At 31.7% G+C, this 21,665-nt stretch overlaps 2 protein-coding genes and 1 non-coding gene across 3 annotated transcripts; all 3 read left to right on the plus strand.

The window, feature by feature from the left end:
* Positions 1 to 3,978: 3,978 nt before the first annotated feature.
* LOC112713412 (small nucleolar RNA R71) lies at positions 3,979 to 4,082 on the plus strand. Its single transcript, XR_003158385.1, has one exon. It is a non-coding gene; the product is annotated as a small nucleolar RNA R71 (small nucleolar RNA).
* Positions 4,083 to 14,454: 10,372 nt separating this feature from the next.
* Positions 14,455 to 16,489, plus strand: LOC140175178 (uncharacterized). Its single transcript, XM_072202116.1, has 7 exons — positions 14,455 to 14,631; positions 15,159 to 15,376; positions 15,544 to 15,649; positions 15,756 to 15,860; positions 15,973 to 16,032; positions 16,144 to 16,222; positions 16,338 to 16,489. Exons 1-7 carry the CDS (start codon positions 14,455 to 14,457, stop codon positions 16,487 to 16,489), a joined length of 897 nt encoding a protein of 298 aa, XP_072058217.1.
* A 137-nt stretch (positions 16,490 to 16,626) lies between these two features.
* LOC112711326 (uncharacterized) lies at positions 16,627 to 21,153 on the plus strand. Its single transcript, XM_025763961.3, has 17 exons — positions 16,627 to 16,746; positions 16,873 to 17,053; positions 17,276 to 17,304; positions 17,472 to 17,620; positions 17,836 to 17,938; positions 18,035 to 18,130; positions 18,225 to 18,286; positions 18,366 to 18,489; positions 18,702 to 18,764; positions 18,884 to 18,943; positions 19,035 to 19,196; positions 19,378 to 19,451; positions 19,543 to 19,636; positions 19,785 to 19,921; positions 20,016 to 20,096; positions 20,255 to 20,360; positions 20,849 to 21,153. The coding sequence occupies exons 1-17, from the start codon at positions 16,654 to 16,656 to the stop codon at positions 20,918 to 20,920; spliced, it is 1,686 nt and encodes a 561-aa protein (XP_025619746.2). The 5' UTR covers positions 16,627 to 16,653; the 3' UTR covers positions 20,921 to 21,153.
* Positions 21,154 to 21,665: the final 512 nt, after the last annotated feature.

Raw genomic sequence — 21,665 nt, forward strand, 5'->3', positions numbered from 1 at the left:
AGAGGTGAAGGATTCATGGAATTATTCATAACTTTAAGACATAGTTACTAACTACTAATGATCATGAAGTAGAGACACAAAACATAGATAAACATATAATATAAAAAAAACAGAGAAATAAGAACAAGGAATGAGTCCACCTTAGTGGCGTCTTCTTCTTGAAAGACCAACAATGTCCTTAAGCTCTTCTATGTCCCTTCCTTGCCTTTGTTGCTCCTCCCTCATTGCTCTTTGATCTTCTCTTATTTCATGGAGAATGATGGAGTGCTCATGATGTTCCACCCTTAATTGTTCAACATTGTGGCTCAATTCTTCTAAGGAGGTGTTGAGTTGTTCCCAATAGTTGTTGGGAGGAAAGTGCATCCCTTGAGGCATCTCAGGGATTTCTTGATGATGAGCTTCCTCATGCATCTCTTGAGAACCGTGAAGGGTCTCTCATGCTTGCTCCATCCTCTTCTTAGTGATGGGCTTATCCTCTTCAATGGAGATGTCTCCTTCTATGATAACTCCAGCTGAGTAACATAGATGGCAAATAAGGTGAGGAAAAGCTAGCCTTGCCATGGTGGAGGGCTTGTCGGCTATTTTGTAGAATTCATTGGAGATAACTTCATGAACTTCTACTTCCTCTCCAATCATGATGCTATGAATCATGATGGCCCGATCCACAGTAACTTCAGATCGGTTGCTAGTGGGAATGATGGAGCGTTGAATGATCTCCAACCATCCTCTAGCCACAGGCTTGAGGTCCAGTCTTCTTAGTTGAACTGGCTTGCCTTTGGAGTCTCTCTTTCATTGAGCTCCTTCCACACATATGTCCGTAAGGACTTGGTCCAACCTTTGATTAAAGTTGACCCTTCTAGTGTAGGGGCGTTCATCTCCTTGCATCATGGGCAAGTGGAATGCCAACCTCACATTTTCCGGACTAAAATCTAAGTAGTTCCCCTGAACCATTGTGAGATAATTCTTTGGACTCGGGTTCATACTTTGATCATGGTTCCTAGTGATCCATGCATTGGCATAGAACTCTTGAACCATTAAGATTCTGACTTGTTGCATGGGGTTGGTTAGGACTTCCCAACCTCTTCTTCGGATTTCATGTCGGATCTCCGGATACTCATTTTTCTTGAGCTTGAAAGGGACCTCAGGGATCACTTTCTTCTTTGCCACAACATCATAGAAGTGGTCTTGATGGCTTTTGGAGATGAATCTTTCCATCTCCCATGACTCGGAGGTGGAAGCTTTTGTCTTCCCTTTTCCTTTTCTAGAGGATTCTCCGGCCTTAGGTGCCATTGATGGTAATGGAAAACAAAAAAGATTATGCTTTGACCACACCAAACTTAAGAAATTGCTCGCCCTTGAGCAATAGAAGAAAGAAGAGAAGAAGAAGAAGAAGAAAATTTGGAGGAGAAAGGTGAATGTGTATTCGGCCAAGGGGGAGAAGATTTGGTTGTGTTGTGTGAAAATGAAGTAGAATGGAAGGGTATATATAGGGAAAGGGGAGAGGGTAGGTTCGGCCATTTAGGGTGGGATTGGGTGGGAAATGTTTTTGAATTTTGAAGATAGGTGGGGTTTATAGGGAAGAGTGGATGGATGTGAGTGGTGAATAGGTGATTGGGAAGAGAGATTGAGGTGATTGGTGAAGGGTTTTTGGGAAGTGTGACATGGGGAAGAGTAAAATAGGATTAGGAGGTAATGTGGGAATATAGTAGGTGGGGATCCTGTGGGGTCCATAGATCCTGAGGTGATCCTGTGGGGTCCACAGATCCTGAGGTGTCAAGGAATTCCATCCCTGTACCAAATAGGCATGTAAAATGCCTTTGCACACCATTCTGGCGTTTAAACGCCGAGTGGTGCACATTCTGGGCGTTCAACGCCCACATGTAACATGTTTCTGGCGTTGAACGCCAGTTTCATGCTTGTTACTGGCGTTCAGCGCCAGCTTTTCCTCCAGGCACATTCCTGGCGTTCAGCGCCAGAATGTTGCTTGTTTCTGGCATTCAGCGCCAGTTTCATGCTCTGTTCTGGCGTTGAACGCCAGCCAGATGCTCCTTACTGGCCTTGAACGCCATCCTGTGCTTCCTCCAGGTTGTGATTTTTCTTCTGCTGTTTTTGATTCTGTTTTTAATTTTTCTATTTTTTTTGTGACTCCACATGATCATGTACCTAATAAAACACAAAATAACAATAAAATAAAATAAAATAAAAATTAGATAAATAAAATTGGGTTGCCTCCCAACAAGCGCTTCTTTAGTGTCAATAGCTTGACAGTGGCTCTCATGGAGCCACAAAAGGTGATCAGGTCAATGTTGTATAGTCCCAACACCAAACTTAGAGTTTGGATATGGGGTCTTAACACCAAACTTAGAGTTTGGTTGTGGCCTCCCAACACCAAACTTAGAGTTTGACTGTGGGGGCTCTTCTTGACTCTGAACTGAGAGAAGCTCTTCATGCTTACTCTCTTTTGTCACAGAGGGATGGCCATGTGCCTTAAACACAAGGTAGTCCCCATTCAATTGAAGGACTAATTCACCTCTGTTGACATCTATCACAGCTCCTGCTGTGGCTAGGAAGGGTCTTCCAATGATGATGCATTCATCCTCTTCCTTCCTAGTGTCTAAGATTATGAAATCAGCAAGGATGTAAAGGCCTTCAACCTTTACTAACACGTCCTCTACTATTCCATAAGCTTGTCTAAATGACTTGTCTGCCAATTGTAATGAGAACAAGGCAGGTTGTACCTCAATGATCCACAGCTTCTCCATTACAGAGAGTGGCATAAGATTTATCCCTGACCTCAGATCACACAGAGCTTTTGCAAAGGTCATGGTGCCTATGGTACAAGGTATCAAGAACTTGCCAGGGTCTTGTTTCTTTTGAGGTAGAGTTTGCTGAATCCAGGTATCTAGTTCATTAATGAGCAAGGGAGGTTCACTTTCCCAAGTCTCATTACCAAACAACTTGGCATTCAGCTTCATGATAGCTCCTAAGTATTGAGCAACTTGCTCTCCAGTCACATCTTCATCCTCTTCAGAGGAAGAATAGTCTTCAGAGCTCATGAATGGCAGAAGGAGATTTAATGGAATCTCTATGGTCTCTATATGAGCCTCAGATTCCTTTGGATCCTTAATAGGAAACTCCTTCTTGCTTGAGAGACGTCCCAGGAGGTCTTCCTCACTAGGATTTTCGTCCTCCTCCTCCCTTGTGCATTCGGCCACATTGATCACATCAATGGCTTTGCACTCTCCTTTTGGATTCTCTTCTGTATTGCTTGGGAGAATACTAGGAGGAGTTTCAATGACTTTCTTACTCAGCTAGCCCACTTGTGCCTCCAGATTTCTAATGGAGGACCTTGTTTCACTCATGAAACTGAAAGTGGCCTTTGACAGATCAGAGACTAGATTGGCTAAATTAGAAGTGTTTTGTTCAGAATTCTCTGTCTGTTGTTGAGAATATGATGGAAAAGGCTTGCTAATGCTCAGCCTATTACGTCCACTATTGTTAAAGCCTTGTTGAGGCTTTTGTTGATCCTTCCATGAGAAATTTGGATGATTTCTCCATGATGAGTTATAGGTGTTTCCATAAGGTTCACCCATGTAATTAACCTCTGCCATGGCAGGATTCTCAAGATCATAAGCTTCTTCAGAAGCTGCCTCTTTAGTACTGTTGGATGCATGTTGCCATCTATTCAGATTTTGAGAGATCATGTTGACCTGTTGAGTCAACACTTTGTTCTGAGCCAATATGGCATTTAGAGCATCAATTTCAAGAACTCCTTTCTTCTGAGGTATCCCATTATTCACGGAATTCCTCTCAGAAGTGTACATGAATTGGTTGTTTGTAACCATGTCAATGAGTTCTTGAGCCTCTTCAGGCGTTTTCTTTAGGTGAATAGATCCACCTGCAGAATGGTCCAATGACATTTTCAAAAATTCAGATAGGCCATAATAGAATATATCTAATATGGTCCATTCTGAAAACATGTCAGATGGACATCTTTTGGTCAGCTTCTTGTATCTTTCCCAAGCTTCATAGAGGGATTCACCATCTTTTTGTTTGAAGGTTTGAACATCCACTCTCAGCTTGCTCAGCTTTTGAGGAGGAAAGAACTTATCCAAGAAGGCAGTGACCAGCTTATCCCAGGAGTCCAGGCTATCCTTAGGTTGTGAATCCAACCATATTCTAGCTCTGTCTCTTACAGCAAAAGGGAAAAGCATGAGTCTATAGACTTCAGGATCAACTCCATTCGTCTTTACAGTCTCACAGATTTGCAAGAACTCAGTTAAAAACTGATAAGGATCTTCAGATGGAAGTCCATAAAACTTGCAGTTTTGTTGCATTAAGGCAACTAGCTGAGGTTTCAGCTCAAAGTTGTTGGCTCCAATGGCAGGAATGGAGATGCTTCTTCCATCAAATTTGGATGTTGGCTTTGTGAAGTCACCAAGCATTCTCCTTGCATTATTATTATTTTCGGCTGCCATCTCCTTCTCTTGTTCTAATGTTTCTGAAAGGTTACCTTTAGATTGTTGTAACTTAGCTTCTCTTAATTTTCTCTTCAGAGTCCTTTCAGGTTCTGGATCAATTTCAATAAGAGTGCCTTTTTCCTTGTTCCTGCTCATATGAAAGAGAAAAAAACAAAAAAAGAAGAGGAATCCTCTATGTCACAGTATAGAGATTCCTTTATGTTAGTAGAAAAAGAAAGGGGAGAAGAATGAAGAAGAGTGGGTTCGGATATTTAGGTGAAGAGAGGTGAAGAGAAGTGTTAGTAATTAAATAATTAAATAGAATAAGAGAGAAGAGATAGGAAATTCGAAAATAATTTTAAAAAAAGTTAGTAATTTTTGAAAATTAGAGATAAGATAAGATTAAAATTAAAATTTAAAACAAAAGAATTTTTGAAAAAGAGATGAGATATTTTCGAAAATTAGAGAGGGAAGAGTAGTTAGGTAGTTTTGAAAAAGATAAGAAACAAACAAAAAGTCAAAGAGTTAGTTGAAAAAGATATTAAAATCAAATTTGAAAAGATAAGAAGATAAGAGGTTGGATAAGATATTTTGAAATCAAATTTTGAAAAAGATAAATTTTTTGAAAAAGATAAGATAAAAGATAAAAGGATTTAATTCAAAAATTGAAATTACTTACTTCACTAACAAGAAACTACAAGATAAGATTCTAGAACTTAAAGATTGAACATTTCTTAACAAGAAAGTAACAAACTTCAAATTTTTGAATCAATCACATTAATTGTTAGCTAATTTTCGAAAATATGATATAAAGATAAGAAAAAGATTTTGAAAAATATTTTGAAAAAGATTTTTGAAATTTTTGAAAAATAGAAAAAAAATGAAAAAGATATGATTTTTGAAAAAGATTTTAAAAAGATAAGATTTTTAAAATTGAAAATTTGACTTGACTTGTAAGAAACAACTAATTTTAAAAATTTTTTGACCAAGTCAACCCAAAATTTCGAAATTTTGGAGAAAAATAAGGAAAAGATAATTTTTTTATTTTTGAATTTTTAAAGATGAGAGAGAAAAACATAAAAATGACCCAAAATATGAAAATTTTGGATCAAACACATAATGCATGCAAGAACACTATGAATGTCAAGATGAACACCAAGAACACTTTGAGATCATGATGAACATCAAGAACATAATTTTGAAAAATTTTTAATGCAAAGAAAACATGCAAGACACCAAACTTAGAAATCTTTAATGCATGGACTCTAACAAACGAAAAATGCATATGAAAAACAACAAACAACACAAAACAAGAAAACATCAAGATCAAACAAGAAGACTTACCAAGAACAACTTGAAGATCATGAAAAACACTATGAATGCATGGATTTTCGAAAAATACAAGAAAAATTTTTTTAAAGCATGCAATTGACACCAAACTTAAAAATTGACTCAAGACTCAAACAAGAAACACAAAATATTTTTTGTTTTTTTATGATTTTATGATTTTTTTGTATTTTTATTATTTTTTTCGAAAATATACTTTAGAAAAACGAAAATAATAATAAAAAATATTTTTGAAAGATTTTTGAAAACTTTTTGAAAAGAAAATAAAAAAAATTACCTAATTTGAGCAACAAGATGAACCGTCAGTTGTCTATACTCGAACAATCCCCGGCAACGGCGCCAAAAACTTGGTGGACGAAATTGTGATCCATATTCTTTGTACTTGTATGAAATTTAATAATTGCTCTATTTGAAGTCACAAATTCGTTCAACTAACCAGCAAGTGTACTGGGTCGTCCAAGTAATAAACCTTACGTGAGTAAGGGTCGATCCCACAGAGATTGTTGGTATGAAGCAAGCTATGGTCATCTTGTAAATTCCAGTTAAGTGGACTCATAAAGTCAAATGTGAATAGATTGGATAAATAAAGATAAATAAAATAAAAAGGGATAGAAATACTTATGTAAATCAATAGTGGAATTTCAGATAGGCGTCTGGAGATGCTAGAATCCTTTTGAATCTCTACTTTCTTATTGCTCTCATCCAATCCTTCTTACTCCTTTCCATGGCAAGTTGTATGTAGGGCATCACCATCATCAATGGCTACTTTTAATCCTCTCGGGAAAATGGTCCTATGCGCTGTCACTGCACGGCTAATTGTCTGGAGGCATCACCCTTGTTGATAGCTACATCCCATCCTCTCAGTGAAAATGGTCCAAATGCTCTGTCACAGCACGGCTAATCATCTGTCGGTTCTCAATCAGGTTGGAGTAGAATCCATTGATTCTTTTGCGTTTGTTATCACGCCCAGCCTTCAGGAGTTTGAAGCTCGTCACAGTCATTCAATACCGGAATCTTACTCGGACTACCACAGACAAGGTTAGACTTTCCAGATTCCCGGAATCCTACTCGGAATACCACAGACAAGGTTAGACTTTCCGGATCCCCATGAATGCCGCCATCTATCTAGCTTATACCACGAAGATTCTGTTGGGGAATCTAAGAGATATGCGCCCGGCCTAGAGTAGAACAGAAGTGGTTGTCAATCACGCGCGTTCATAAGTGAGAATGATGATGAGTGTCACGGATCATCACATTCATCAAAGTGTTGTGCAACGTATATCTTGGAATAAGAATAAAAGAGAATTGAATAGAAAGTAATAATAATTGTATTGAAACTTGAGGTACAGCAGAGCTCCACACCCTTAATCTATGGTGTGCAGAAACTCCACCGTTGAAAATACATAAGTGAAAGGTTCAGGCATGGCCGAATGGCCAATCCCCTGAATGATCAAAGGACCGAATGATCAAAGACTAGAACAGTCAAAGATTAAACTGTCAAAAGATGTCTAATACAATAGTAACTTATCCTATTTATACTAGACTAGCTACTAGGGTTTACATGAGTAAGTAATTGATGCATAAATCCACTTCTGGGGCCCACTTGGTGTATGTTTGGGCTGAGCTTGATCTATCCACGAGCTGAGGCTTCTCTTAGAGTTGAACTCCAAGTTATAACGTGTTTTGGGCGTTCAACTTCGGATCATGACGTGTTTCTGGCGTTTAACTCCAAACAACAGCATGTACTTAGCGTTCAACGCCAATTTACGTCGTCGATTTCCGAATAAAGTATGGATTATTATATATTGCTGGAAAGCTCTGGATGTCTACTTTCCAACGTCATTGAGAGCGCGCCATTTGGAGTTCTGTAGCTCCAGAAAATCCATTTCGAGTGCAGGGAGGTCAGATTCCAACAGCATCAGCAGTCCTTTGTCAGCCTTTTTCAGAGTTTTGCTCAAGTCCCTCAATTTCAACCAGAAATTATCTGAAATCGCAGAAAAACACACAAACTCATAGTAAAGTCCAGAAATGTGAATTTAACATAAAAACTAATGAAAACATCCCTAAAAGTAGCTTGAACTTACAGAAACTCATAAAGAGTACATCCATATATATATATATATATATATATATACATACATATATATAAATAATATTACAAACATTACCGGAGTGGGGTGAGGGAGTGGTGTTTATGTTTGTGTTTGTGTCTGTGGTGGTGGTGGTGGTGGTGGTGGTAATGTTGGTGGCAGTGGAGGTGGTGGGGTGAGGAAGGTGAAGAGGAGAATGATGATGATGAGGGTATTTTGGTCCAAAAATTCGAGAAAGGATGATTTTAAAGCGTTTTTTAACGTTGGGATGATTTTAATAAGAAAAAAAGGTTAGGGACGATTTTGATTTCGACCCCAGACCTTGGGGACGAAAAAAGTACTTATCCTAAATATTACTTATCTAATCCAAATCATACAAAATCCTTATTATTTCATAACTATCAACTTTATAATTCAAATATAGAAAATAATCAAATAATTATAAAATTGGATAATAATCATAACTCATCTCAAATTCAATAAATCAAAACTTGTCTTAATTATCTTTAATAAAATAATTTCTGAAATTAAGGCTATAAATAACTATAATTTGAGACTTGATCATAATAAGACTTTTCAAAGATTTTGGATCTTACAATGCCCAACGCCTTCGAAGCGCAAAAAGTATAAACATGTCGCAGGGCCTAACATCAACTTTTGGCGCCTAGCACCTTCCGGATTGACAATGGGGCATCCAATGCCCAGAATATATGTATGATGGGATTTCTTGAAGGAGTGCCCAGCGACCGTGTCTCCAAAAGTGGGTGTCAAATGTCCTTGATTTGTTTATATATAGTTGGGCGCCCAGCATCCATGTGTTTTTCTTATGGAAGGCGCCCAACGTCCAAATATTTTTTTGTTTTTGGGAGATATTAAAACATCAAGTAAACATTGTTTCATATATCAAACAATTTAATGATCAACTAAGCATCAAAACACAATCAATTCATAATAAATTTTTGAACCTTACCTCTCAGTTTCAACTCTCAAAAATCGATTTCTCCAGGTACTCTTTAACTCACGTCCCTCCTTTCTCACTATGAAGTTAATGGATTCTCGCTCCTTGAATTTCTATGCAACCTCCTTAGCAAATCTGATAAAGAGATGAATATTTTAATCGGTTTAAAATCTTTATTAAAGTTTTAGAACTAAAAGACCGAGCCTCAAAAATTCACCAATTATGGAGCTTTGACTTTTCTCTCTCGTTCTCACTCACAATATTACATGCATAAAAAAAGAAAGAAAGTGAAAAGTATATCTGAAGGTCAAACACGAAGAAAAGAGACAAGTAGGAGGTGGCTTGAATTAGCACGACCCGAATCCCGAGGATGGTTAATTACCGTCCTTGATTATTAAAATATATTAAGGAGATAATTACTAAAATTAGATGTATTAAGTAATAATAATTACATTTTTAGAGTAAATATATGAGCTACTAGTATAAATGATACTAGTAACGTGATTATTTTAAAAAAAATAAAAGATATAATGACATATTAGCATAGCTAAATTCATCGGAGAGTGTCGACATTAATCCATGCCGGTAAATTTTTAAGCCCAATTATTATATTATTAAACTTATCGTCGGCTTAACTAAAGCGGGTAAAATAAGTAATAATAATATTATATTATATATTTTGCTCTCTCAATACTCGGTTTTAACTCGTCAAAACGACTCTAACCGCAAAAATTAGAATTTTAAAATTCGTAGGTGAAGCATATCAAAAACAAAATTTCTGCTAGTTAATAACTGGTGATGTAGCGAGATACTTGCTTAAACTAGGCTGCCGTTACAAGATTAATTGGTGTGGATGTTTTATGCCATCCACATCATAGATGCACCCTTAAGTTCAATACCTTAAGTTGGGGTATTCCTTTCTCTGGATATCTATAAAGCATGAACATTTTACTAATTTGCTGTGTCTGTGTGTCTGATATATTTTGGATACGACACTCATCGATATTCGTCCGATACATATGTTTTTTGTATGAAATTGTATTTTAATAAAAAATAAAAAAATTTTCTCTGGATATATTTTGACACTTAAATATTATCATGTATTAACATGTACATATGTATATTCTTATTCTTAATATGTATTTTTAAAATGAGTTTAAAAATATTATATATTAGTAATTATTAAAAAAATATTTTAAATATTTTATATAATAAAAAATTTTAAATTATTATTATAATTTATCTAAAAAATATTTTATATTATCTATATATATCGTAATTCCATATCTTATAAAAATTTAAAATTTATTTATCTATATATCTTATGTCGTGTGGTATTTTATGTCCGTGACAATATTAGTACAAGGAACTAGTTTCCTTCGTCATAATTTTTGGCGTGCTCTTCATTAATGTAGCAGGCCCCTTCATTCTATACATATACACGTGACTAATTTCCTTCGTCAATACTAATCATATTTATTATTTTGTCGGTATAAAACTCAATAATATTTCTAAAACTTAAATAAAAAAATATAAGTAGATAATAAAATATTAAATAATGTGAATAATAAATATATTAAATATTTATTTTATTAGGTGTACGGATAATTATTTTAATCTTAAGATTTAAGTAAATAATTTAAAAATATAATGTATTTTTTATTTGAATTCAATTTCTTTTTATCAACAGTTAACCAGTAAAGTAGTACATGAGCAAAGATTATTATTATTATATTTTTCTAAAAGGATTAATAGTTAAATAAGTCCCTAAAAAATAAAATATTTTAAATTTTTTAAATAATTTTTTCAATCAAATTAATTCTTCAAAAATTATGAATTAATCATATTTGTTCTTTAGTCACTCCATTATCAATAATTTTTTTTAAAGATTAATGTTATAAAACGTTGATTAATAACATATATAATACTTGATATGTCTAACTGAATATTGATTAAATATGTTTATAAAAATTTATTAATTTAGTCATTTTCCTCAATTACAAAAATTTTATTCTTAATATAATCTAATGATTAAATTGATAATTTTTTGTAAATATATTTAGTCAATATCTAATTGAACATGTTATATGTCATGTATATTATCAGTTAATATTTTATATTTTCAATCATTAACAAAAATTGTGAGTGAAATAATTAAAAGAAAAATATAATTAATTCATCATCATTAAAGGATCAATTTAATTTAAAAAAATCTTTCAAAAATAAATTTAAAAAATATTTTAGTTTTTAGGAACTAATTTTAAAACGTATAACATTCTAGTGTCCGGCTGTCCGCTAATGGGCGCGTTCATGCATCATTCTTCGTATATTTTTCTTCTTAACGTCATATATAGAAAGCACTATATATTAATAATGATGAGATTTATTAACAATTAATGGTTAATTATAATAAAATTTGTCAATATTTATAAGATTTTATATTATATTCTTTTAATAATTCTGTAAACTTTTATATTTATATAAATATTATAGATAGAATATTTTATTTACAATTCATTAGAATATATTCTAGAATTAGTATTTTTTTTCTATTTTACTATCTTGTATAATAATTATGTATTACTTGTTTTCAATCAAAGTTAATCTCTTTAAGAAAAAAACTAAAACTTCGTTATCTTTTAATATTATTAATCTAAAACTTTTTTATTTCTTTAATTATATAATTATTGGTTTCTAATAAAAATTAATTTTTTTAATTTGGTCTTGGAGTGTAATTGTTTTTCTTTCATAATTATTTATAATGCATCACATCCATAAATTAGACTTTACGTGATCGACATAATTCACAAAATATTTATACATGTTTTGTGTACGGTATATTTTGCTTTTCATTTATTAAACTTATTTCAATAGGTAGATAATTATTTGCTATTATTTTCAATTCATTGTCTTTTACTGCACAAATCAATGTTTATTGTTGTTGTTGTTTCTTTAGAAAAATTACTCTATTCTCTCAACATTATTCATAAAGTTGTTATATATTAATAATACTATTTCTCAATGGTTAATAATTAATTATAGTGAAGTTTGTTAATAGTTACAAGATTCTATATTAAATAAAAAAGTATCCATTTATATTAAACATTTTCATTCCAATGCATACTTACTTTATTAATATTTTGTAGGTATTAATTTTTTGATTAATAATTTTTTAAAAATATTTGGTAACCAAAATTAGTCAAAAACAACTATAACTTATTTTATTTAGTATTTATTAATTTTGTAATAATTAATGAATGTTAAATAAGATAAATTTTGTCTATTTTTTTTGTCTCCTAACATTAATTTATTTCATATATACTTACAAACATAGCCTAATATGTATCTTATCCATGTATATTTGTTTATCAAATATTCAATCATTATATATTATTTTAAAGCGCATCGCACATGTTGACATGCCCGTCTTTATACGTTTCTATCCAATATCATTAATGAAAAATATTATTTAAAAATATTTATGTGAAAATATATATATATATATATATATATATATATATATATATGTGTGTGTGTGTACAATAAAATAAAATATAGTATAGAATAAATTTAAAGTTTTCTGATACAAAAATATGAATTGAATAAAAAATTTTCGTATATCGAACTGATATCTATTTTAATTGTTGATTAAAAGAATTTGTTTTATAATTTTTTTCTAATATATTAAAGATATAAAATTTTCGAATTTTTAACGTATTTTTTATTTCTTTCTTAACCAAGACTTATTATTATTATTATTATTATTATTATTATTATTATTATTATTATATAGGTTCTATCGTTGTTTTTTTTTATTATTATTATATAGCTTCTATCGTTTTTTATTATTATTATTATTATTATATAGGTTCTGTCGTTGAGTGAGCGTCCAACGTGTATGCATTAATTATTGTACAACTATTTATTTTCTATAAGTTTGACAAAATTTAATGAATTTATAATTACGCTCTAATTGATGAGAGGAAGCATTTTGTTTCCAAAAAGAAAGGGTTTGTTTGTGTGAGTTTTTGAATAAAAAATTTTTTTTTGAGTTAATTTGATTTTATAAAAAGGTAAAAGTAATTTTATGTTTAGGTATTTTATATAAAAAGATTTTTTTATTTATCAATTATGTTTGGATATAATAATATAAAAATATTTTTTTGTTTATTATATAAAAAATATTATTTTTTAAGAAAAAAATCTTTTTAAAAAAGATGTTTCTTTTATTTTTTTAATGCTTTTATTTTTATTACTAAAAATTTATTAAACACGTTAAAAAATAAAAAAAATTATTTTTATTAAAAAAAATATTTTTTTATCAAAATAATAATGTCCAAACAAGCACTAAGTGCAGGAGAATCTTGCTTGCAACTTGTAAGTAGTTCTACTTACCTAACAAATTAAACTATTAATTAAGAAAAAGTAAACATCTCCTTTACAAGCTAATAACATAATCGAATTTTATTATAATTTAAATTTTATAAATAAATAAAATTTAAAATTAAAATTCAAAATGTAAAAATTTTCTTTTTACATTATGTTAATCACATTTATAATACCCAATAAAAACAATCCATAAAAAACTTAATCCCTTTTTATTTATTTAAAAAGATATAGTCAAATCTCTCTCTTCACAAACCCGACGTCTCCACATATTTTCGACGCCGTCGTCCACCAACCACCGTCGTATCTTTTGTCGCGTTGTGCGACCTCTTCCACGCGTCCGGTTGTTGTCCTCCTTTCATTGACACTGTCGCCCACCGCCGGCCCGACGCATCTGCACCGCTGTGGCTCCATTCCGTTGTAACGCAGCCACCGCTAGTCTTCCATTCGCGATGCGCGATCAACTATTCCAATCTATGGCGATTCTTCCACTCGCGATGCGTGGCCTCCGTGACTTCCTCCTCACAACGTGCCACCACGAGTCTCTCACCGTACACGCAACACTGTCCAAGATGTCGTTTCCAGTCATCCTACGACTCTTCTTATTTTTCTTTCTTATTTGGTTTTGAATGATTTTTTTAACTAATTTTTTATGTTTCGTTCTTTTTCCTAAATTTCGAATTATTCTTTTTATTAGTTTTAGATGATTCTTTTTCCTATATTTTGTATACTTTTTTTTAGAATTTGGACGATTCTTTATTTTATGTTTTATTTTTTTTTTTGGAGTTTGGACTCTTCTTTTTTAAAAAAACAATAGGATTTGTGTAATAAATAATAAAAAATAAATTAAAATAAAAAAATAAAATTTAAATAATTAATAATTAATAATAATTAATTAATATAGAGTATAACTTAAAATACTTGTTGATTTATTATTGGCTATACCTCTCTTAATTCTCTAGTGAAATTGATTATTAATTTATGCACTCAATTTCTATGTGGACATACAATTGAGTGGTTCCACGTACGTATAGAATTGAGTGAATCCCTCAATATAGAGTATCATGGATAGGAATAGGGATACCGGTGCTTACATATACAAAATGCTCCACTATAAATATAGGGCGTCCATGCAAGTTTTCTCATAAAATAATTTGGTTGTTCTATTATTTTATATAAGAATAATAGTTGAATAATATATAGTATTATTAAGATGATGAGAGTGGCAGTGGTGGGTGGTGGAATAAGTGGATTGGCTTCTGCGTATGCATTGGCCAAAGAGGGAGTGAATGTGACTCTTTATGAGAAAGAAGATTATTTGGGAGGCCATGCAAAAACTGTGAATGTTGATGGTATTGATTTGGACCTTGGTTTCATGCTCTTCAACCCGGTAATTCTAAGTCTCTACACATACAATTAATTAACTACTCTTCCATTGCCTTTAGTTCTCTCATTTTGTTGCTATGCCTCAAAATGCTTACACACAAAATAGTCTTGGCCACATTATCCGAAACAGTGAGGAAGGAGATAGCCGAGACAAGAAGGAATGTTGCATTATTATTATTATTATTATTATTATTATTATTATTATTATTATTATTATTATTGGACGGATTCACGTTTATGGCTATGGGCCTAGGGTGCCCAGTGGATTTTAAAAGATATTTAAACAATACATAGTAATAAAATTTATTTACTCCCACTAAATAATTAATTAAAGTTTACCCTATTATGTTATTGGACTTTACTCATCAACCTCGATTATGTAAAAGCAACAGTAATTTAAGATTTAAATGAATTTGTTACAACAATATATGTAGTTGAAATTTTAGTCGCTAAAGACATTTCTGTTACTTGAAATTAATATAGATTAGATTATAGAAAGTTGAAAATAATGTAACATGGGTTATTGAACAGGTAACTTATCCTAATATGATTGAATTCTTTGAGAATCTCGGAATTGACATGGAATTATCAAACATGTCATTCGCTGCGAGCCTTGATGGTGGCTGTGGCTACGAATGGGGCAGCAGAGATGGGGTCTCTAGCCTGTTTGCACAAAAGAAAAATGTGATCAACCCTTACTTCTGGAAAATGGTTAGAGAAATTATTAAGTTCAAAGATGATGTTATAAGGCAAGTTATTCTTTATCTGTATCTACACTTTTTCTTTGCTTAAGTCCATTCTTTCACTAATGTGAGGGTATAAATAACAACGATCGTTTTCATACACTTAGCAAGGGACTAATAATGGATAAGAGTAATGCTAAGTTTGTTCTGTTTTTCTCCAATTATAAATGTAGCTATCTTGATATGTTTGACAACGAATTGGATATGGACCGCAATGAGACTTTGGAGAAATTCATAAAGTCAAAGGGTTATTCTGAATTATTTGTGAAGGCCTACCTTGTGAGTTCATTTCCATCTTATTATATTATTTTGATTTCTATAAATATCATTCCTTTGGTAAGTGACTTAGTGTATGATCATTAATTATAACATGCAATGCATGCAGATTCCAATTTGTGGTTCTATATGGCCATGCTCTTTCGAAAGGGTTATGAGCTTTCCCGCTTTGTCAGTTCTCTCTTTCTGTCGCAATTTCCAACATCTTCAGCTAGTAAGGAGATCATTTCTGTTTCAAATTTTATACAATAATGAATGAACTACTTTTAAATAAAATAAAAGACTTTTTTTATGCACTTGATCCTTTTTTTATTTTATCTCTATAGCTCTTTGGAAGACCACAGTGGCTAACTATTAAAGGTCGCTCGCATACTTATATTAATAAGGTAGTCATTTGTAATGCTATGTGAAATTTTTAGTATAACTTATACTAGATATGTTTTAAGTTTAGGTTATAAATCAAGATTTTGAAATTAATTATTTGTTATAATAACCAGGTCAAAACAGAGCTTCTTGATAGAGGTGTTCAAGTAATAGCTAATTGTGAGGTTGAATTGGTTTCATCATCAGAAAAAGGTGATTGATTTGTCCACTCCCTGATTAAGCTTTTGATATTTATTCATGCACACCTTTTTGTCAAACATTGATGATAATGACTGATTAAGTAACAAGTCTAGAAATATTATTGCAGGGTGTGTTGTGCAATGCAAAGATGGTTCTAGAGAAACATACGAAGGCTGTATAATTGCAACACATGCACCAGACACTTTAAGATTACTAGGAGATGAAGCGACATATGATGAGCGAAGAATTCTTGGTGCTTTTCACTATGTATATAGGTAGAATCATCCTAACTCTTTACTACCTTCCACAAAGGGAACATGACAATGGAGCTTATAATAGTTATATTTGAAAGTAGTCAAATTCAACAAAGGATATCATGATGCTCACAAGTATTGTTGATCTCTATTGGCAGTGATATTTTTCTTCATCATGACAAAAGTTTAATGCCTAAAAACCCAAAAGCTTGGAGTGCAATGAATTTTCTTGGATTTCAGAACAATACAGCTTGTTTGACATATTGGCTCAACATTCTTCAGGTTAGCAATAATTTATATAGTGCGCACTTTGTACATAAGCGAAGTATTCTAGAAGGCAAGTGATTCAAACTTAAGAAGTGAACTATGAATAAAACTTGTTGGTTGATCTTATGTTCTGATTTGCAGAATATTGGTGAAACAAGATTACCCTTTCTTGTAACTCTGAATCCAGACCATACCCCAAAAAATACCTTGCTTAAGTGGTCAACTGGACATCCAATTCCATCAGTTACTGCATTCAAAGCTGTACAAGAACTTGAAAATATTCAAGGAAAAAGAAGAATTTGGTTTTGCGGCGCCTACCAAGGTCTCTTCTTGACTTGGTTAAATTATAGTTGAACATTAATTAAATTATTAAACAAAACAAAAAGAACATACACAAAAATAGTATAGTGAAATTCTAGATAGCTGAAATAACTTGGGCATATCTAATCATATTTTCTTTCTCACAAACAAACATTGTTATGTTGAAAGATATTGATTAACATTAAATACACATGTGATTTAAGCAAATATTTGTGCTTTTCAGGTTGTGGATTTCATGAAGATGGATTGAAGGTATTTAAAGCAAACTTGATTTAAATGAGAAAAAAACAAACATTTTTTTTGTTGAAAAGTAATCCTTTTTCGTAGATAAGACAATCGAGCCTCTTTTCTACATCAATAAAATCCAATATAAATTGCCAATTTCATTTAGTGAAAATATTTCATTTCCAAAATTTTAGGCTGGTATGGTTGCTGCATATGGCATTCTTGGAAGATGTTGTTCCCTTGGGACCAACCCAAAACACATGGAACCTTCTTGGAAGGAACTGGGAGCACGTCATTTCGTGACGAGATTCCTAAATTCCTATATCACTATTGGATGTTTAATGTAATTTCACTTCTCAAAGTGTGTAGACCTTTTAAATATACTCCTTTTACACTTCAAGTTGGAAGTATCAGATTCATACACAATAATACTATTGGAACAACAATTTCTTAAAATAATGCTATTCTCTTGAAACAATCATGTTATCTAGAAGATTTTAGCATCAATTGTATTCTAGTTCTTAACTCACTTTATATCTTGTCTTGAGGAGTTTACAGTTTATTGGAAGAAGGAGGAACAATGTTTACTTTTGAAGGAAATAATACGAAGAACTCTTTGAAGTGTGTTGTGAGAATCCATAGTCCCCAATTTTATTGGAAGGTATGTGCTTTTGTTGTAAGCATGAAGTGAAGTTAATGATTTTCATTTCTACTTTTTGTATGAAACTAAAATAATATTTTTTGTTGTGTTTGTCAGATTATGACGCAAGCTGATTTAGGCCTTGCAGATGCATATATTAATGGAGATTTTTCCCCTGATGATAAAGATGAAGGTCTTTTAAATCTTTTTATGGTATGTATATTCATTATTAGGATATACTTGACACATAACTGTGGGTACAAGACTTTAGTATTTACTTCCATGTGTTTTTGAAATTTCGGTACAGATTTTCATCAAAGCAAGTAGAGATTCAACAAATGCTTCAAACTCAAAATTGAAAAAGAATAGGTAAGTTGATTATGATGTGTTGAAGTGTTGAAATTGTAACTGTATTTTTTCAACCCTTTCTGATTTTTTATGTCTTCAGGGGTTGGTGGACACCAATTTTTTTTACAGCTGGTTTAACATCTGCAAAGTTCTTCTTTAAGCATTACTTTAGGAAAAATTCTCTTAGACAAGCTCGTCGCAACATCTCTAGACACTATGATCTGGTATAAGATTATTAACTACCAATGTTACAAGTTTTATTGAGGTTATTCTAAACGAGATGCACAATCATTATTTGACAAAGAAGTGCTAGTGGAATTATTTATTATTTTCCTTTTATTTTATCTTGTTCTCATAATATATCTCAAGTGTCTATTTTCTATTACGTTGGCCTTTAATATTTTTGCCTTACACTTATTCATTGGTTTGTTTCAAGAGCAATGAATTGTTTGCACTATTCTTGGATGAAACAATGACATATTCATGTGCAGTATTCAAGGCAAGGCGACGACTTTCTGTTACTTGAGGCCAACTTTATTTTAAAAGATTTGTCTTCAATTTCTGTTATAGCCCGTTGTTCACATTTTTTCTTATTTGTCTATTTGATATCTAATACAGAATGAAGATGAAGATTTGAAAGATGCACAAATGAGAAAAATATCTCTTCTCATTGAAAAAGTGAGTACCTTTGAATGTTATTTTATCAATGTCTTTTGGTTGATAACTTGTAGATAGCCTTACAATATCAACTTTCTTAAAACATATGAAGGCTAGGATAGATAACACACACGAAATTCTTGATATCGGATGTGGATGGGGAGGTTTTGCGATTGAAGTCGTCAAACAAACCGGTTGCAAATACACCGGCATCACTTTGTCTAAGGAACAATTGAAATTTTCAGAAGAAATAGTTAGAGATGCTGGACTACAGGTAAATAAAAGATAACATGATTTCATCAATTTCTTAATATAACATGGTAAAATGAAGAAACAAGCCAAATGAAGTATGTCAATGTTAGAAAAAAATACTTCTTTAGTTGTTCCATTTCATAATTGATATTTTTAAATGATTATTATTATTCATGCTAACATTTGTGAATTCATGATTTCAGGATCATATCAAATTTCTTTTGTGCGACTATCGCCAACTCCCAAAGACATTCAAATATGATAGAATTATATCCATGTGAGAAAATATTCATTTTAACTCTACAAAACCACATAGAAAAGCATTATTTTTAAAAATATTGCATAATATATGTAGTATGGTATTTTAGTGAAATGATAGAAGCAGTTGGTCATGAATACATGGAGGAGTTCTTCAGTTGTTGCGAATCAGTATTAGCAGATGATGGGCTTCTAGTTCTGCAGGTATAACCTTTTTTTTTTGCAATTCTTCGGTTATAAAACTTTTTAGAGTACATACAAGGATGTAAATACTTATTAGTTACTAATACTTCTATAAAATTTGATAATTAAATTTGTACTAACTTTTAAAGATGGTTATTTTACTCCATAGTTCATATCGCTCCCAGATGAGTCTTATGATGAGTACAGGCGTAGTGCTGGGTTTATAAAGGAATATATTTTTCCAGGGGGATGCCTACCCTCCCTAAGTAGGATAACATCAGCCATGGCAGCTACATCAAAATTATGGTACAATTTATATATTAAATATGACTTTAATTACCTTGACCATCCCTTCATTTTTCTCTTTTATTAATGATGAAATGGGCATTCTTGAATGTAGTGTGGAGCATGTCGAGAATATTGGAATTGATTACCATCAAACATTAAGGTGTTGGAGAAAGAATTTCTTGGCAAAACAAAGGCATGTTATTAATTTCTTCGTTGGAACATAATTAGATTGAAGTTAATACTTACACTATGCAGTAGCTAATTATTGAAATTTGTTATTTATAATTTTTTTTCTTCTTCTTCTATTAATTCTTATACTAACGTTTATTTAAATTTTTTTTGTTCTGTCAGTGAAATTTTGGCTCTTGGGTTCGATGAAAAGTTTATTAGGACATGGGAATACTATTTTGATTATTGTGCTGCAGGATTTAAGTCACGAACACTTGGAGATTATCAGGTACTATATTGCTAGTCAAGTACTATAGAGAATAGTATGATGTATTATGATAAACTTAATCTGGTAATAAGAATCTATTATACACAAGGCATAATTACTCACATAGTTAATCAAAACATCCCGTTATATATCGAAATTAAATCTCGTATCTTGTGACCAAACTTTCAATCTTTCAACTTGAATTAGGGATCCTTAATTATCCCAATAAGCCCACACCAAGGGAGATATTCACTTATGGGTCTTTAGTTCGTGGAATACTATACAATAAATCTACACCTATCTTGAAAGAAATAATAGATTGTGTCTTCTTTAATTAAAGTGATATTTATGTGGGTGAAATTTATACGCCTAATACTACTTATTAACAAAAATAGGGTTCATTAATAAGGATTAAGGAATAACATTAATCATAATTTGAATATGTTCCATAGAATTATAGTTGGATCAAGTAAATTTAATTGGTTTTCAATTTTGTACCATGCATGTAGATGGTTTTCTCACGACCTGGCAATACCAATACATTCAATGATCCCTACAAAAGATGGCCCTCAGCATGCTGAGAACAAGTCATGACAAGAATACCGTATCACATTCTTAGTTTTTTATTGACAAATGGCAAAAAGTAGATTGATGATATTGCTTTTTTCTTTTTGGCACTTCATATTACCAAAATTAAAGATGTAATTTTCATTTGGTCGTCTTTTCATAGTTTTTTGTATGTGTACTTTCTGTGATGAATAAAATTCTGAAATAAAATATATTATTGTTAGAAAATTACATAATATCATGATGATATACTCCTTGGTAATTTGTACTTAGAAGTATGTTTGTAATTGTACATGAACTTCTACATGTACAATATTTTCACCGCAAATAGTCATATAATAATAATGGGTGATCAATTAATATTTGTAACAAAATCTAATGAAGTACTTTTAAGTTTTAACCATTTTTCGATAATCTTTAGCATCTTTTTCTTTCTACTACATCTTTTTGTTGGCCTCTTTCGTTCTATATGTCTTCTCCTTTCTTTTATCTTTTTTATTTATTTTTGTATTTCTAGAAATTTTATGAAAAAAAAGAAGAATAAAAAAAGAAATAGAAAAAATGATGACGATAATAACGACATAAGAAAAATTTAAAAGAGAAACTTTTTTATAATAAAGATAGAATTTTTTTTTAGCGATAAATATAAAAATCTTTTAAGAAAAATCTTTTGAAGGTAAACACGACTTTTCTAATATTGAGGATTACATATACACTATATGTACCTCACTTTTATCATCTATGAAACCACAAAATTAA

The sequence above is a fragment of the Arachis hypogaea genome, chromosome 9 (genome assembly GCF_003086295.3).
Source record: "Arachis hypogaea cultivar Tifrunner chromosome 9, arahy.Tifrunner.gnm2.J5K5, whole genome shotgun sequence".
Classification (NCBI taxonomy): domain Eukaryota; kingdom Viridiplantae; phylum Streptophyta; class Magnoliopsida; order Fabales; family Fabaceae; genus Arachis; species Arachis hypogaea.

What these genes read in the sequence shown, in the direction of transcription:
- LOC112711326 (XM_025763961.3), top strand. Translation starts at nt 16,654, where the DNA reads ATGCCTAAAAACCCAAAAGCTTGGAGTGCAATGAATTTTCTTGGATTT. An exon ending in TCTCTAGACACTATGATCTG is followed by an intron (nt 18,490 to 18,701) that starts GTATAAGATTAT and finishes GTTTGTTTCAAG; the next exon opens with AGCAATGAATTGTTTGCACT. An exon ending in AATTTCTTGGCAAAACAAAG is followed by an intron (nt 20,097 to 20,254) that starts GCATGTTATTAA and finishes TTGTTCTGTCAG; the next exon opens with TGAAATTTTGGCTCTTGGGT.
- LOC140175178 (XM_072202116.1), top strand. Translation starts at nt 14,455, where the DNA reads ATGATGAGAGTGGCAGTGGTGGGTGGTGGAATAAGTGGATTGGCTTCT. An exon ending in TATTTGTGAAGGCCTACCTT is followed by an intron (nt 15,650 to 15,755) that starts GTGAGTTCATTT and finishes CAATGCATGCAG; the next exon opens with ATTCCAATTTGTGGTTCTAT. An exon ending in GGTTTCATCATCAGAAAAAG is followed by an intron (nt 16,223 to 16,337) that starts GTGATTGATTTG and finishes ATATTATTGCAG; the next exon opens with GGTGTGTTGTGCAATGCAAA.